This window comes from Vigna unguiculata, chromosome 7, assembly GCF_037176805.1.
Source record: "Vigna unguiculata cultivar grain cowpea cultivar isolate G323 ecotype 2 chromosome 7, ASM3717680v1, whole genome shotgun sequence".
Taxonomy (NCBI): Eukaryota; Viridiplantae; Streptophyta; class Magnoliopsida; order Fabales; family Fabaceae; genus Vigna; species Vigna unguiculata.
The window spans coordinates 36,228,252-36,246,370 of record NC_140798.1 but is presented as its reverse complement, the minus strand read 5'-3'; the positions used below and the strand labels follow the sequence as shown (position 1 = coordinate 36,246,370).

Here is an 18,119-nt window from a genome sequence, read left to right as displayed (position 1 = left end):
ATATATATATATATATATATATAAGGTTATTTCATTGACTATGAACATTTTAATAATTTAAATCGGGACACGATATGGTGGGAATTAGTATTATAGTGGGTATGAGGACGAGGATGGAGCAAATATATACATCCTCATCAATGAGGGTCTCCACAGAGGTGGAGACAAAGTTCAATTAGAATTGAATGCAGGTGGTATTTGGTTGTGGGCTCCTTTAAAGCACTCCGGAGAGATTATCACATCAATGTATCAAGAAAAGGTCCACCTATAACAAACAGTCTACAGCCACTTGTTCTTGGTTCGCCTAACCGACGGTGAGCCATACAGTACACTAATCATGAGTGTCATATAATGAGTTGAGGAGGAAGTAGTATTGTTTTACAAACTTGAAACTCTATCCCTTCCCATTTGAAGCCAACATCACATGTTTTTGGCAGTTTCTTCCCTCTTTTCTGTAATGACATATCTTCTTACAATAAACATAACCAAGATCTCCAAGCCTCCATGCTTTTTGATGTGATGGATGTCACAATTTATCACCAAATGATGAAAATGTTAACTTACCTCTATCTATAAAATTTAAGGTTTTTGGGGGCGTTTAACTCCTTGACCAGAAGTGAATGTTTGAAGAAACCTCAACCTAAAGGATACTCTACAAGAAAATACCTTTCCTAATTTGGTAACCTATTTAACCAACATGGATTAGTGTATAAGACATGTATCACAAAACCTTTCGTGTCAAGAAAACAAAAACTTTATTTTCCCTTCAAATGACTTGCCTTTTCGATAAAGAAGAATGGAAATATAACCAACGTGAATTTTGATCGGTGTTTATTTATTATGAAAAACAAGATTAAAATCACACAATTAAATCACATCAAAACTAGTGGAGACAGGGTCGAGCATACAATACCCCAACATAATTATGCATTTGAAAATGGTTATATGTTTCTTATATACAGAACCTTGGGAAATATATTTTAAAAATCAACTATCCTTTTTTTTTACATCTTAAAATATTACATAAAAAGTACATTTTTCAAAAAAATGTTATTCGATTAATTTTGGTCTACTAATTATTGATTAGAAGATATTGAATTAGAAAGATGTGAATGAATCACTAACCATCCTAAAAGTAAGTTATAGAATTCAACGAATTTATTTATGAATGAACTAAGATAACAGATAAGATTGACTTGGCTAGATGCCACTCATTATGGGTTGTGGAGGAGTATATGTTCATTTTGCTAGATAAGTTACGTGGTTAGTTCATCACCTCATTTGCATTTAAAATTGGTGATACCAACCCAATGTATTGCAAGGACAATTTTATCTTCAAGAAACAATTAATGTGGATATTCAAACATTATGTAATCTGACATGCCATATCCCATAAAAGAATGAGCACAAAGATTTAAGTTGCAAAGACTAGAGCTTTTGAAGTGAGGTTCAGAAGAAAATGTTACCTTACAAAGTAATGAATTTCTACATGATAGTAAAAAGAATGTGAGAATTGCACTTTCTTGTCAGCACGTCAGCAGTAACTTAATTACAAGAAAGAAATAACTTGGATTCTCAATACATTGCAGCTTGATAAATGGTGAACAAAAGAATACAACACCAACCAAAAATGTAAAGAATATATACCTTTAAAGATTTTTTTTCTACAGACAAATATACCAATCAACCCAAAACCCAGCTATCCAAAACGACAAAGTTTCAGAGCCTTTGCTCCCATAACTATCCACGCCAAACTAACAAAAGAATGTGGGAAAGACTAAAACCATCAGTATTCAACTCTCTGGTCATACCTCAATGGCCATGTAAAAGCCCTGTAAAATATACTAACTCAGATCATTGAGATTCACTCTGCACAGGAACTTCACGTTGAGTAGGTAAGAGTTTTAAGAAGCTCCCTTGGGCAGGTTGATTAGCAACCGTTGCTGATTCATCATCTGCAGCCAGTGATTAGCTCAATTTAATAACCACAAGACAGTTAAAACTTTCAAGCTTTTCTGCCTCAATGTTAAATAGCTGTTGTCTCTATATGTAAAAGGGAAGACATCTTTTCCTTTTGCTCTTGAACTTGAATTGTTCAACATCAATAGTAACATATATTTATTCTACTAAACAACACGGTTTTCCAATTTCAATATTCTGCACACTTTTTACACTGATCCAAGATCCAATTCAATTATTGTTGCCTTGAGCAAATATAACGTATATTATTGCTGATCTATTACTTGAGATAACCTTATTAACACAAATGTTGGTAGTTTAGTATCTCATTCACATAACTTTTAAATTATCACCTGAAAAGAGGTTCAATATGGTAAAATATCAGAGGTGTGTGAAAAACCAAACTATAATGTCATGAAGAAGGATGCATAGTTCTACGATGGAGGTATTTGCTATCACAACATTACTTATAAGTGAAGCGAATTACTAGATCTCAAACAAATCAACACATATAGTGGTCAAAAGGCAGAAACAACAGGCACATGCTTACCAAATAGGGTCTTGATAGATGGCCGCTTAGTTTTTGTGCTCTTCTTCTTCAATTCAGCTGATACACATCCATATTGTTTGTGAAGATTAGTGTCAAGATGAATCAATTTGGAAAAGAACAATAAATTTGGTATGTGACGGGAGTAATAAAAACATGAAATGCAACATTTTATTGAAATTATAGTCAATTGGATGTATCCACAAGAATTTTGCAAGTGGTAGCATTAACATGATATACATAGTTTTCTTTCTTCAGTAAGATCAGATGCACCATTTTTTTCCCACAGGTTTGTTGCTTTAAAGGACAAAATAAATGGGTTTAAAAGGGCTGACAACTGTTGATAAAACTTAAAAAGTAGACTCCAGTACATTAATTATTAGAAGGTAAAATGTTTGCACAAACTACGCAAAGTATTGTACAATATTGAATGTTAAAACTAAGCCACAATTGAAGTGTAAGTTTATCAAAGAACATTACTCGATAAAACCCTAGCTAGTGATAAACACTTCATGTTAATTACAAATAAAATTGATAGAGGACAAAACCTTCCCATTAGATTCACATTGTCACGAGTAAAAAATATATTAGAGTATTAGAAGCAATATCTTCAAGAGGAACTTTGGAACTTTCTTATTATTATAAAACGAAAATTATGAAAATGAGACAAAAGGGTTTAAACAAAGCATAAACAAAATATATTACACACAGATGAAAATGTACGAACCAATTTCAGGTAGTTGATCATCATTCACGATTTCAAAGTTCTTATATGTGTACCCAACAAAGTTAACATCTTTAGACGACAGCATCTGCAGAAAATAACATGGCAAGTTACAAATCCAGACGTGAACATTCCATATCAACAATAGTCATCAATGAATTTCAATAAAGACGCATTTGTATTTAGAGCTTTTGTAACCAAAATTTGATAAAATCCCAATGTCATCATCTAAAGCAAATTTGCGACCCAAAGAAAGCTAATCAATCAAATGAAAGTTAGTCAAACTATCAAAGGACCTTAGTTCTTACTTCTTTCACTGCATGCTCTATGAAATATATTTATTGTTTCATGTACATATTAGCACTACAAAGGGTAATGAAGAACAAGAGGAAGGCCATCAAGAGAAAAGAGGGAAGCTCAGAAGGACGATCCTTTAATTGTGTTAGGAGGACATATGACTAAGGCAAAGGAGGCCTCATATTCAATCTCAGGAAAAAAATATGGAAGGGGAACCCAAGTTGGGCCAATTAATCCAAATTGAAGTGGACAACAATGAGGGGCTTCAAGTTAAGCCTGTTAGGTATCCAATTAAGACATTGTTTAGACATATTTGGGCTAGTAATTTTCTTTGAATTGTTCGTAATTGAGTTTATATGTGTAGTATAATTTATTTAGTTTGCATTATAATATCTAAAATAGCAATCACTCGGCTTCTTGTTGTGGCAGACACCGACAAGAAGCATTTTTAGATTTAAACACTATGCTGCTATCTGGGGATGATAAGCACGAATAAGTAATAGACAAACCACCAGATAGATAAATCTGAAAAGACACACATGGGATAGGAGCATATTGCAGCAGCTTTACCATTTACACAACCCATCATCTCACACCTTAATTAATCTTCAAAGAAGAAGAACTGGGATACTGAAAGTCCACTAGTAAATATTGTGCCAATTAAAAACATCACCACAATTACCCCAGCTATAATACACTAACAATTTTCAAACTTCAATAATAATTAGAACTAACCTTTCTCCATGGGCCTGATTTTGAGGAAGGTTGAGTTTGGTTGTCAACCTACACATCAATAGTAAATTAAGCAGCAAGGGGTTAGTACAGACAGATAAAAACCACATCTATACCTATGAAAATAAACATGTATAAATATACCTCTTCAAACTTCTCAAAATTTTGAGTATCTAATTCATCGTTAACCTCAGGAATAAAAGCAGCTTTCATTTGGTACAACTTGTCCCATTCAATACCTTTGAACCATGGATGAGCCTGGAAATAACAAACCAGCCAATTATATCAACTGTAACCAACAGTAAACTATAGAATTCTGAAAATAATACACCACGCCACCTTTATTTCATCAGCCCCTTTCGTTCCAAGCCTTTGCTCAACATTACACAGGAGTCTACTAATAAGATCCTTGGCCTCTGCTGAAAGTTTAACTTCTTCAGGAAATTTCAAATAATTTCTCCAATTTACTATCTGCAAATTTGAAGGTATCAGATACAACATGATCATAATTGATGAAAGTAAAAGAAAAGAGAGTAAAAGGAAGACATACAAGGAATCATGATGCTCATGTCACAAATTATTAATAACTAAGACACGCTGTCTCTTATTACTTAAAAACATCAACACCAGTCAACAGATGAATGGTCCAAAATATAGTGAGCATCCTCTACTATAAGACAGGGAAGAAAAGGGTAGATGGGGTAATAAGAACAGAAAGATGCAATTATCAGCATTAAGATACTGGGCAAACACCACTTTTTTTTCACACAATGCTAAAAATTTTAAGCCTTTCAGAACTATCTGCGGGCAAAATATCAATGATAAGGTCGTAAAAAGTACTGGTAAGTGGTACTTATCATTTAGCAATATAGGCTTTCCCTAGGCACAGTGATCTACCAAAATTCAATGAAGTCAATGTGCTACACATCTCAAAGCTGAAAGAATATTCATCCTAACTCAACAACAGTTGATCCTAATTCAAGGATATTCAGCCTTGTTCAACAGCAGCTGATCTAAACATTACCTTTCTACAAGTCAACATTGGTTCATCTGAATAAAAGGGCGGGTACCCCACTAGCATTTCATACATTATTGCTCCCAGGGACCACCTACAAGCATTACACAACCTCATCAGAACATATTGAAATAATATGAAGTCTAGAGAAACCAAGGGAACTTCAAGGTATTTTTTAAAAGGAAAAGTAGATAATACCAATCACATTCCATGCCATATCCTTTCTTCAGAAGAACTTCGGGGGCAATATAATCAGGTGTTCCAACTGTAGAATAGGCCTGCAGTAATGAAAAGAAAAGAAAAGCTTCAAATGCCATAGCTTGTCAAAACACAAGTGAGAGAAGGAGGTCCCCAAATGTATATACAAAATGAAAAATACCTGTTAAGAAAAATACATCTTAAACTCAACTATATATAATATACAGGGTCAGTTAACAGGATAAGAACAAAATCGAAATCATAACCTGAAACTTAACAAGGCATAACGCTGTAATGGCTGCTTATGTATATTGAGTGACTTACAAGCATTCGCCTATTTTTCTGCCAATGCTGGAGTTGCTCCTGTTGGCTTCTTTTAGGAGCCAAAGGGCGTCCGTCGCTCTGAAGGGCTCCACTTCTGTTGCTTCCAATAGAGAAGTCCTTCTCCTGAAGATTACTGCAATCTAGTGGTTTACATAATCCAAAGTCTGATAATTTCATGTGACCATTTCTATCTAGCAACAAGTTGTCAGGCTTGATATCTCTGGAATGCACGTAAAAAATAGAATATTATACCTTTTCTATGTGTAAGAAAACAAGACCACTGTAAAATTAATATAGTAAGATTTTAATGGTGTAAAATTAGATTTTGCAGCTTGAGCCTACCGATGAATGTAATTATGTTTATGAATTGACTCTATAGCTAGGACAGTCTCCCCAACATAGAACCTGGCCTCATCTTCTGTCAGTATATCCTTCCGCATGAGCAAAGTCATCATATCACCACCAGGCAGATACTCCATTATGAGATATAAGAACTCTTCATCTTGAAAGGAACAATAAAGCTTTACAATGCAATTGCTGTCGACTTCTGCAAGTAGATTCCTCTCAGCTTTTACATGTTCAACCTAAATAGGGTTAAAAAGTAACCAATGAGTCTAACAAGAGAATATTCATTTTAACAATGAGAGCAAGTCCTGATGATTCTGTTACCTGGCCTCTGCGAAGCATCTCTGATTTCTTAAGTTTCTTCATAGCATATACATGACCAGTTGCCTTCTCTCGGCATACTCTGACCTATAAAGAAAAATATTGCAGTCACAAATTATCTGGCAAATCTTTTGTGACATGTGAAAAATCAGAAACATCCTTTTTTTTTTAACTTTAATGAATAAAGGTAGATTATACCTCTCCAAATGCACCCTTCCCAATCATAGTCAAGGGCTCAAAATCATCAGCCCCCATTTTATGCCTCTTAAGGCGCATGTATTCCCTCTCCTTTTTCTCAAAATACTTAAGCAAATTGTTCTGCTCTTCCTCAGAGACTTCAGCATCTGCCAACTTTTTTTCTAGCATATTACGCCTGCAAGAATAATGTGTTTAGCCTTATTAAGAACTTACAACAATTACGATCTGCAAAAATTGTGTGCACATAATCTACTACAGCCCATCAGAGATAATTTAGGACAATATGTCAAGAACACAAATAAAGCAATTCTGTCATGATAAGTGATCCATCTTTCAGTTAGAGAAAAGTTTTACAGAACAATATATCAAGAATCACACATCATACAAGATTGTATACCAATGTCAAAGAATATTGATTAGCTCCTTATTTGGCTAGTACAATGACAAGCAAGGAGACTAAAGAAATCCCTCATTTATATTTCCCGGGAGATGCCTATATCTAAGTTAAAAGTTAAAACAACTACTTTACATGGTAGAGAATTAGTCATCAGGAACTTCAGATTATACAATCACAATGATCCAAAATATAAGATAGAAGTAAACATACCGGTCCTTTCTCTCCTGCAAGTCCTTCATTTGTTTCTTATAATGGTTTTCTATATACTGCTTTGCAGCTTCAACCTTCTGTTTGGTCACATTTGAAGGTGCTACTTCACTGGTTGGGGGTTTTGGCCCTTCTCTTGCAATGCCCGTAGTCTCCTTGCTTTTTGAAGACCGTGTTTTGTCTTTTGTCTTTAGTTTATTAAACCAGCACCTATCCATTTTGGAAATCTCTTAAGCCTGCTTGTTATGCACTAAAAATATTAGAAGTTTTTTCAACCAAGGGCAACATTTTGCCATTAAAGAAAATCAAGAATGTTCAACATATATGAATCCAAGGCAGGATAACTCTTACTTCTGCCTAAACCTGACAATATTGCTAACGAATAAACAAACTTAAACTGCCAACTATTTTTTCGCTGATCGGAAGCAAAAATAAACCATTGAGCGAAAAAATACCCTGGAATCACTAAATCAGAAGAAACAAGTGACTGTATCAAATGCAAATAGAGAAGAAAAAATTCAAGTGCTCGTTTCATTCATCCGTATTTGTTAGAATACAAATACAACAAAGGGCAGAAGAGTTATTACAACAATCCAATGTCAACTGGAACAAATTGTCAGAGAAAGTGAGGAAATGCAGTACAATGAATATAATTAAACCTAAACATTGCAAAGTGGGACAATCAGCCACAGTTCACAAAATGATAACCATTAGCTAAGATACGCATTTAACAACAAATTAGACTTCAAAACCTTGATCAAATTTGCCATGCTTGAAGGCTACCAGAAACAAATTAATCATACACTGTCCAGTTCAAAACACTTAAACTGGACAATTGAAGCAGAGGTAAACTTTCAGATTACTCGAAAGCTCTGCAGCCCGATCTTCGGCCCAACCAGCGATCCCCACATATCCATCAAGCACACTCAATTGCACACAGTACAAGTCAAATCCCTTAAATGGGTAGACAAAAACAAGGTCAAATTACAATCTTGAACAGCCACAAAGACCGGTCACTATCACCAACGAAAAAAAATTGACTTTCACTTCACTTCTCATTGTACTAACCAACCAAACAAACATACACAAACCCAAAAGGCAAGAATTAAAATTGAAGATACCCATCATCGAAATCGAAATGAATTAAGCAACACTTGAAGAAGCAAAACAACATGTAATTCGGACTGAAAAAGCAAAAGAGTGTTAGAGTGAAAAACCTGAAATTGAGGAGAATCAGGAGGTTGTGGCATGTGGGAGCGAAAGAAGTGAGTCAGATAGAGCGAAAGAAAGAGTAGAAAGAGGAGTGAAAGAGCCGAGATTATCGGTGTGAAGAAAGAAGGTGGAGGGAGAAAGAGAGAGAAAGAAATAGGACCACTTTGCGACCATCATTTCCATGCCCCATTCATTCCCTCGTTTACTCCTTTTCTTTTGTTTTTTCTTTTATATATTTTTTATGTTAAAAGTTGGGAACCTCTTTATTTTCTACCATCCAAATTTGATAGTTCTATATAAGTCTCTTAGAGTGTTATAATATTTTATTTTATACTATACATAGCGAAAGGGGTTAAATTTTAATTAATTTTTTAATGTGTATCACTTCACATATTTCCATAAGGAATAATTTAAATCTGATATTTTTTGTAACTTTTTCTTCCAATGTTTAAACAGTTGTAGTTAATTCATTCAAAAGAGATTTTGGAGTAGGTGTCCCGTAGTTTCTCAACACTCAAAGTTTTAATTTCTTTATCCCAAAATGGATAATTCTTGTATTATGGATTATGATGTGAGCAATTCTAGTATTCTTCTTCATCAGCATAAAGAGACAACCTTTATATTTTAGGTTGATGATTATGTAGTGTGGCAAAACAACATCAAATGACACTAGGAATTCTCCAAACCCTAGCATTGTTTCTCTTTTGTTCAGACATAATTTTCTTTAATCCTTCCTTCTTGTAATGTTTCCACTGACTGAAAAGAAGTCTAGAAAAGGTGTTGGGTCCCTTAATTCAAAGTGGGTAATGGAAGATTATTAATATGCTATTATAATAATAATAATGGGAATTGATATAAAAAGAAAATATGTAGGACAATTATATCACCTTTATTATTATAGATTTTAATGAGAAGAGTTGGAAACCACTTCATTTATCTCCTTTTTCATCTCTCACTGTTATTTGTTATCAAACTAAGGTGCTTTTTTCTTTTATTATCATCACAAATCTACTTAATAATGTTAACAGCAGAGTTCTCAATTCTTAAGAATTATATTTTCACCTTTTAATTCATATGAAAGTTATTTACTTTACAATCTCAATTATCAGAAATTATTGTTGGTGGCGGATACCAAATATTTTGGGATCCTTTCCACTTCTCATATCTGATTCAGTGATTATTAGTCTAATCTCAAACATTAATATTTCAACCACAGTTAATGCTGCATAATAAAAAGAGACGTGATATTAAAAAAACTTTAATTTCAATTATTCCGTACAAAGATTTGAAACATTACATTGTAAAAACGGGATCTAAGTTCTTTAAATGCGATAATTCTGACCCTCTGATTTCTTGTCACTTTTAAAAGACATTAACTTTAGTTTCCTCTTATTTTCGATCTTTTAAAATTATCCAATATTGCAATCTCAATCTGCTTATAATTTGGAACCATAAAAGGAACAAAATGTTTGTTTAATGAAATCAACATCATACAATGAATATTATTAGTAGTTTTATCTATATTAGCCATTTATTTTTTCTTTTGCTTTCTTTACCATTTTATGTACAATAAATACAGAGAAAAATAAAACTTAAGAGTTAAGATTTCATCTATTTGATTCCATAATGTGTACCCTCTTCCCTTTTCTATACATACATGAGTCATTTTTTCTTGACCCAAAAAGTAGTCTTTACAATATTAAGTTAAACTTATTTATAAATTGCATTTCTTAATTTCGCCATGTTATTAAATATTATATTAATTACTTTATAAAAAAAACTGCACAGTATAGCAGAAATGTAACAAAGTCCATATAATAAATCTATCACGTGGTTTTATAATTAACATGAATGAATAATTTCATATTAAAGTTGGATGCAAATATTATCGTATAAAAACTTCAATATCTAACTATTTTAATATTGATTCAAAAGTTCAATACAAAAAAGGCATTTATTTAGAACTTACAGAAAGAGAATAGAACAAAAAGATACATTCCGATCCAACCCATATCATATGTACTAAATAAACAAAAATAGCATTAAGAAGTTCAATATTAATTATAAATAAAGTTAATTTATAATATCTATAAATGGATTCAAATATTATATAATTTCATGAAGTTAAATAATTCTTAACATCAGCTTCTTATTATTTTATAGCCATTTAGAACACATTAAATATTATTTATCATTTGTTTGTTGAATAGATAATTTCATTCCTTATTTGATTTTTACGCACAAGAGATATGTATGTCTTGATTCATTAAAAATAAGATCAGTTTACATTACATTATATAAATAAATACAAATTTTATTTCAAACGAGTTTTATAAAATTAAATTAAATTTTAAATCTACCCCTTGACGACATTAAAGTCCAAAAATAAAAGAAATTCTGAGCAGACAAGAAATGTGTATATATTAAATCATATAACTTATATAAGTGACTACTATGTCATGATTGTTATATAGCTTACACTTACATAACCCCCAAATGCAGGCAAAATTTTGAATAGCCTATAAAAGCTTCGTGCCTATGTATGTCTTAATCACATGAATAATCATCCGCCCAAAAATTAGAATGAAAAGAGGGAAATGAAATGAAATGAAATGAAAGGAAAAGAACATGTAATGCTACAAAATGAAGTTGTTTACTGCTCCACTTCACTACTTGGGAAGTGCTTTGATCCCTTGCAGCAGCAGATAATAATATGTAAGAAGATGAAAATGCAATGGTTGTCCTATTTATTCTGCGTCCCTAAAGCTTTCACTAGTCAGCCACAGTTTCTTCTGGATGATAAAAACAACTTCATCACCATCCTGAACAGAGTCAGAACTGGAATCAATTGCTTCCCAGTGCAAAGCACTTAGGTACTTCTTTACAAAATCAATCACTGTCTGTTTATCCCGGATGATCACGAAACCAGTGGGCCGAAGAACACGATCCATCTCAAGCAATAGATCCTCAAGACTGCAACCTCTCTTTTCTATGTCAGACAAGATATTCCATGCATGAAGTAAATCATAGGTTCTGGGGTATGTTGAGAATGCTTCACACCTGTTTAAGATCAACACATCAAAACAAAATGAATACGCAGAAATTTGTCAAAGAAACAATAAATATGCAGTAGCTTCAATACCAGTCATGAGTAGATCCTATGAGACCTCTGTCATATATGAGCTTAAGTGTATTGACTCCAACATTGGGCACAACATTCATAACCCAAACATTCTTGTCTATAAGAGCTGCCGCAAATGAACCCATGTATGCTTTCATATCCATAATGTTCCTCAAAGTGTTTGATGCAATTTTCGGACTCAACAGATCCCAGTACTTAGCAACTCTCCTTTGCCATAGTTCCTGCAGATGACCAGATTTAAGTCAACAATTGATTTAAGCCAACAATATGATCCTTAAAAAGAAGATCAAATGTAGTTCTGAGTTCTGATTACCGTATCCTTTTCGAACATTTCATTTGAATAGCCAAAGTCACTTAGTCTAGGAGGAGGTGTAGTCAATCTTGCAGGCCATGCAGCTAAACCACTGCCCTCGGCTCTGTTGTCATCTGATAAAATAAACAAATGTTTAGTTGTCAAGTTTCATATACACAGATCTTCAAAATGTTCTCTTTAATCATTAAACAAAACAAAATAAGAAAATCAATGCTTGATATACTTGAAAGGAAATCACTAGAATCCGTGACACAGAGAAAAGACTACTCACGGTCACTGTAAGGTGTTATGCATGCTTTCATATTTACTCCCCAAACTGCATCCGGGTCATCCTCAGGGTGGCAAAGAGGAGGGTGAGCACCAGTTTTTCTTTCCATATAGCAGTCGTTAGTCCCATGTTTTTGCCAGACAACAGTTTGGTTCCTTTTTGCTGCTATTTTCCAACACATACTCTCCACAAGCTCACTCATTTCTTTCCATATCTTGAGATTCTCTTCATCCTGAGCATATGCCTCTGGAGATGAGTATGCAAAATAACCTCCTGGTCGCAGCAATCGGTCTAGTTCAAGAAGTAGAATTCCACCTCTTTGAAGCCAATCAATTCGACAGCGAGAACAATGAACAAGCTCAAAAGACCGGCTGGGGTAAGGGAGTCTTTTAGTTCCAAGGATACCAAGATATGCAGGAATTCCTCTTTCTAGGGCAAATTGAATTTGATTCTGATGCACATCATTTGGTGCCAAGGACATTGCAATGATATCGGATGATAGAAGATATGCTCCAAAACTTGCAACACCGCAGCCAACATCAAGCACTGTCCGCAATCTTCCTTCATTGTTTAGATTATTGTTTGAAAAGTTCAGCATCTGGCAAAGTAAACTGGAATTTTCAGATAATGATTTATGCGTGAAATGCAAGCAAAGTTAGATAAACATAATTTACCAGACAACTAGCACTGTTAAGCCTGGTACTTGTAAGCATAATAACTGATTTTTTACAGACAGAACCATTAAAGTCGGATGCAGACTTACATTTGCAATTGATGCAATGTATTTATCAGCTCCATAGTGGAAATGAGTTCCACCTCCAGGGAACATTATTTTGTCACCTTTTTCAACCATCCAATTCTGGTCAGACTTCTCATGTGCAAGGTGAGTGTGTGGGATATTTGCTTTCCACACCTCATCTCTGCTCTGTGGCCACTTAATAGGGACCTGCAACATTATAGAAACAACAAATGTTGGAGTGGAACAATACATGTCTATCAGAGGATATGTTAGAGATAACATCTATTAAAACAAATCTTCACCTTGTATCCTGATGGAGGAGGGATTAAGCAATTGTAACGCCTTTCTGCAGGTGGACAATGTCTCTCATAGTGCTCCATTACAGACAGGTCCAACTTCATCCTCATTTGATAGATAAGATGTCTATCTAAGCATGGAATCAACTCCGAATGACGATCATCACAAACCTTCAAAAGCATAAACATGTAAACACCGTGAGATTTCTGATGAGCCAGAAGTATATTTAATTGATGTGCATGAACTCGATTGTGTCCACTTATTTATCTATGAAACTATTACTTTCATTTTCATTACGTAAACAAGAACCTTGTTGCTTGATTGGGATGTTATTGTGAATGTGGACAGGAAACTAGTTTTCTTCAGGTTTTACTTTTCCATTTATGATACATTTTAAGCATCTTAAGCAACATGTTATCAAAACTTATCCAACTCTCATACTTGAACTTCCGAGTTTAGCAACCGAAATTCAAATAAATAAGAGAGTTCATAATACTAACACCACTGATTAAACCATATAGCAATAGCAAAAACAAAACATTAGAGATGTTACATGAAGCATGAATGATAGCAATAGCAATAAATGGATGTTGCATGAAGCCATTGAGAATGAATGCATGTGCCCTATGTCTAAGCTTACAAATCAACATACAGGGAAACTCTTTAAGACAATATTGGTTGCCGAAGATTCATCTTGATTGCCATCATTATCATCCTCTGCACCTAAATATGATGAGCCAAGTCTTTTCAAAGATCTGCCATATTCAAGAGCAGATGATCCACTATTCTGAGAACCAAAGATGGATCCGCCATACACATACAGAAAACCCAGAAAAATTGCCACAACGATGAGGAAAGCAAGTGAATGCTTTTGTTGCAATCCATCAGATCTCCCCCTCGGCATTTATTAGTTGAAAGTATAAATCCAAACTGCAAATTTCACTGTTCAGTTACGGTCTAAAAGAATCTCAATTCGCCAGACATTCAATGTCAAATTACCGACTTGAATCTTAGTTTCTCAAATTATAAACAAGACAAACAGTTTCCTCGCAGTACACTGACTAAATCATTGACCTGCAAACAAGAGAAGAGCAATTAGCAAAGGAGAAATAGGAAAATCTATTGATTGTTAAGATATTGCCAAACTTAGTTTATTGTCAAACATGTACAATCCTAGAGTGTGTCTCAAGCAATTACAATATAGTCCAACAATAAGTTACCACTAAATTCACAAGATTCACTCCTACTTTTCAGCAATTGTTTTGGATAAAACGTACCAAGGAAGAGGATTATTAAAAAAAGAAAAATAAATAAATGAAATTGAAGAGAGCCGTTATGGTGGTTGCTATTGAAGTGACAGCAGACCATGAAAACAATGGATCCGAATCACCCCTTAAAAGAAACATGATATAAGGTGACAACTTACAAGTTAGAAGTAAACAAATCCTTTTGCACATATAAGATTCAGACTTAGATGGATTTGGATCGAGCAATATGAACTAGCTCAATGACAAACACTATCACACAATTAAACTGAACTTTCAGATCTAGCCCAATACAAAACAATCATCACTAGCACTAAAACGCATAATACTTATTAACAACACCAAATCACATAAGAGAGTCGAAGGTACATTCAGTAGGCCACAACTATGACCACCGGCAGTAAAACGTTCCAGATCCATCATAACCGCCACACTCAGACAAAACAAACTTAACAGAAGTAGCATTACATAAAGAAAAGCTTACTGGGTTCTGAACAAAATCCAATTGGGTGCAAGAAAGTGAAATCAAAATCCTAACTTCGTCCCCGAAAAATAATTCTTTAAGAGGATAAGTAGAAATAAGTAAGAAGAAAAGGAAGAGGGAGATGAGATCTGGATGAATGTCTGAAGTTTGTTATGTGCGTGTGTGACAGTGGAGCAGTTCAATGATCATCTTAAGAAGGTGAGTTAATTTTGGTGCTGGAACCTGAAAGAGTTGGAAAGAGTTGCAGACAGCAAATTGACCGTGATTGAGGTGGCAAGACTTTTGTGGTATACTATATGATGTGGGTTGGATAGATTACCACTGAGATTCCATTTGGACCAACAAAGTGGGTTTGCACTTAACATGTAACAATCATGTCACGCCATGCCACACGGTACTACAGCCTTTTTACAACTCTTCTGTCGGTCGGTGTTTTTCTATTCTATGCAATAATTTCAAAATAAAGGTCAAATTAAAATGGTTCTTTGAAAAAAAGGAGAAAAAAAAAACACCTTATCTGCTGCTTCACGCATGAGAGGTTGAAAGAACGGTTTCTGCGAATGAAGTTAAATGAAAGTGAATTTGGGATAGTATTGGTTGAAATTTGAAGCGTGAGACTGTTTGTTAAATCTCTTCCTCGGCGTATTATACAGAAGATATGTTCTACCCAAATTTAGTAATGTTTGTGGACAAATTGTACTTCACTTTCCGTTAATATTTTTTTTTGGTTAAATATGTTTTTGTTCCTCAAGAGCGAAATTTGGATTTAGTTTCTCATCAAAACTTTTGATCAATTTAGTCCTTCATCTTCCAAAATGCGTGAATTTAGTCCTTTTAACCAAATTTTGTTAAATTTATCTGACATTTCAAGCGCATTTCATGATAGTATTTAAATTATTTATACTCTTTAACACATTTTTGCTTCAATGTTAACTTAAATACTATCATGAAATGCGCTCGAAACGTTAGATAAACTTAACAAAATTTGGTTAAAAGGACTAAATTCACGCATTTTGAAATATCAAGGACTAAATTGGTCAAAAGTTTTGATGAAGGACTAATTCCAAATTTCGCTGAAACTTGAGGGACCAAAAACATATTTAACCTTTTTTTTGTTTTAATTCTAATTTTTAGATTTTAAAAATTCGTAGTTTTGATACGTTTTATTTTTTGAATTCGATTAAACGCTAAAAAATATATACTAATTCAAAGTACCTTTAAGAAATAACTGGTTAATTTAAATAAAAAAGAAAAAGAAAATACTATATCTAAAATAAAATATTATAAATTTTCTAAAATCTAAAAACTGGGACCTCAGAATAAATAAAGAAATCAAAATTTGGAATAAAACTAAATAATAAATTAATTTAATAATGAGAATCATGATTTGGCTATTGTTGGATGGATGTATTTGTGTTCCTCTAAAAAAATCACATCCATTTTTACCTGTAGGGATATAGGAAAATTTCTTATACAAACACTAAATAATAATTTGTCCAATAACTTCATATAAAGATTCTGATTCATTTTCAAATAAACTTTAAAAAGATAAGTTCTATTAGCTAGTATCTCAAAACTACGGGTTCAGATATTAATAAATCCAAAAATATCAAAACCCGCATTAAAAACGTATTGGAAAATAATAATAAATGGAATATTTAAGGATTTCACTATTCATTGAATTTTAGTTTCTATGGGATTTCTTTAGTTAATTACCATAACTTGCTGTATAAGAAATGTTCGGTAAAATATACTGTTAAATATAAAATAATATAAAAAATATAAATATATAAGTTTTATTTGTAAATAAAATTTATATATTTTTTTTAAAAAAATTATTATGTAATTATAATTTCATATTTTTTAATAATTAGACTTTAATTAAAATTTGTAGTATTTTAGATTATTTTCTACAATTTGTGTGTGTGTATATATATATATATATATATATATATATATATATATATATATATATATATCAATAAGTTGATGTAATAAGTATAAATAAAATTTAATTTGTGTGTATTTTATTAAATTAAAAAAAATTATTTCTCAATTTAAACAATATTTACATTGATTTTTTTTTCTTTTACAATTTTCGTTGTATGTAATTTTCAAATAACCTAAAATAATAATAAATATTAGTTATTTCAAATTATTATAGTGAATTCTTTTAAATTTGAAATACAAAGAAGATTAAAAGTAGTTCAATAAATATTAAGAGTAGTGCTATTTTAATTATCTTTATAAAATTAAAATATATAAAAAAAAAGTCAAACAAATGTATCAAAATATAAGAGATAATAATGAAAAGAAAATTAAATAAATTATAAGTTACAAGTTATAAACCAGATAAAGAGTAGTATGTTAGGTAAAATAAGATGTTTGGTAAAGTTCGTTATTTGCTTATTTTGTTAGCTTATAATCTATTTTTGATTAATACAAGATTATTTGGTAAGCACATCAAAGTAGTTTATTTTAGAAGCTTCTAACTTAGAGCATCTTCATTGCATGGCACATACATTCAATCTTATAGGATTTTTCCATTGAAATATATTGGCATAGTGTTAAATAAGATCATTTCATAGTTTTAAACAAGACAATGAGAAACAGGAATAAAAGATTAATTTTTATTTTAAAAATACATATCCTTTTGGAAAAAGTTATTTTAAGGTAAGGAAAGCCGGTAAAAAGATTAAAATACTATTGTTTCTAATTTATGGTGATGATGATAAGGTTGTGATATTAAAATTTATTTGTAAGGTAATTTTTATTAGTAAATCAAATTTATTATATACACGAGGAGAGTGTGATAAATATGAGGAGAATTGAACTTGTTTGTAGAGTATATATGCATGTCTAATTAAATTGTTTGATAGAAATGATATTGGGTAAAAATATCAAATTGAGTATAGTATATCAAATTGATCAATTGCCACTATCTGAGTATATTTTTAACTAATTTAGACTTATTTTAATACAAAAAAAGGTAAAATAATTCATACAAACCCAATGGACAAATATGATACACAAAACAAATTTTGAAATTTTGTAGTCTTGCTAGGTGGAACCTAAGAAGCGTTGGGTGCGAGTGGAACTTTATTCTTCCAATGAATGTAGCTCTATTTGTTCGTT

The 18,119-nt window shown here is 32.5% G+C and overlaps 2 protein-coding genes across 5 annotated transcripts; both read right to left on the bottom strand.

Moving 5' to 3' along the window:
* Positions 1-1,443: 1,443 nt before the first annotated feature.
* LOC114191778 (uncharacterized) lies at positions 1,444-8,727 on the bottom strand. Of its 3 annotated transcripts, XM_028081165.2 has the most exons (15): positions 8,482-8,680; positions 8,017-8,218; positions 7,268-7,500; positions 6,661-6,835; positions 6,466-6,549; positions 6,139-6,380; positions 5,797-6,016; positions 5,473-5,552; positions 5,284-5,368; positions 4,599-4,730; positions 4,404-4,517; positions 4,263-4,310; positions 3,234-3,318; positions 2,510-2,566; positions 1,444-1,955 (listed from the first exon to the last, which is right to left on the bottom strand). In XM_028081165.2, exons 3-15 carry the CDS (start codon positions 7,480-7,482, stop codon positions 1,855-1,857), a joined length of 1,638 nt encoding a protein of 545 aa, XP_027936966.1. In that variant the 5' UTR covers positions 7,483-7,500; positions 8,017-8,218; positions 8,482-8,680; the 3' UTR covers positions 1,444-1,854. The 3 variants fall into 3 exon arrangements, with proteins under 3 accessions (XP_027936966.1, XP_027936965.1, XP_085532321.1); XM_028081164.2 differs by lacking the exon at positions 8,017-8,218 and having other exon boundaries at positions 8,482-8,727; XM_085676195.1 differs by lacking the exons at positions 1,444-1,955; positions 8,017-8,218 and adding an exon at positions 1,974-2,312 and having other exon boundaries at positions 8,482-8,727.
* A 2,144-nt stretch (positions 8,728-10,871) lies between these two features.
* On the bottom strand, positions 10,872-15,413 carry LOC114190861 (putative methyltransferase PMT8). 2 transcript variants are annotated; one of them, XM_028079914.2, is made up of 8 exons: positions 15,207-15,413; positions 13,888-14,309; positions 13,241-13,405; positions 12,963-13,145; positions 12,203-12,797; positions 11,932-12,044; positions 11,619-11,839; positions 10,872-11,536 (listed from the first exon to the last, which is right to left on the bottom strand). In XM_028079914.2, exons 2-8 carry the CDS (start codon positions 14,137-14,139, stop codon positions 11,224-11,226), a joined length of 1,842 nt encoding a protein of 613 aa, XP_027935715.1. In that variant the 5' UTR covers positions 14,140-14,309; positions 15,207-15,413; the 3' UTR covers positions 10,872-11,223. The 2 variants fall into 2 exon arrangements, with proteins under 2 accessions (XP_027935715.1, XP_027935720.1); XM_028079919.2 differs by having other exon boundaries at positions 14,985-15,299.
* Between the last annotated feature and the right edge of the window lie 2,706 nt (positions 15,414-18,119).

Excerpts from the sequence above, each read along its gene's own strand:
- LOC114190861 (XM_028079914.2), bottom strand. The coding sequence starts at position 14,139 with ATGCCGAGGGGGAGATCTGATGGATTGCAACAAAAGCATTCACTTGCT. Across the intron at positions 12,045-12,202 it reads CATAACACCTTACAGTGACC|ATGACAACAGAGCCGAGGGC; the intron begins GTGAGTAGTCTT and ends TTATTTTATCAG. Across the intron at positions 11,537-11,618 it reads ATAGGATCTACTCATGACTG|GTGTGAAGCATTCTCAACAT; the intron begins GTATTGAAGCTA and ends GATCTTAAACAG.
- LOC114191778 (XM_028081164.2), bottom strand. The coding sequence starts at position 7,482 with ATGGATAGGTGCTGGTTTAATAAACTAAAGACAAAAGACAAAACACGG. Across the intron at positions 4,731-5,283 it reads CAATGTTGACTTGTAGAAAG|ATAGTAAATTGGAGAAATTA; the intron begins GTAATGTTTAGA and ends TCAAATTTGCAG. Across the intron at positions 4,518-4,598 it reads AAGGGGCTGATGAAATAAAG|GCTCATCCATGGTTCAAAGG; the intron begins GTGGCGTGGTGT and ends TGTTATTTCCAG.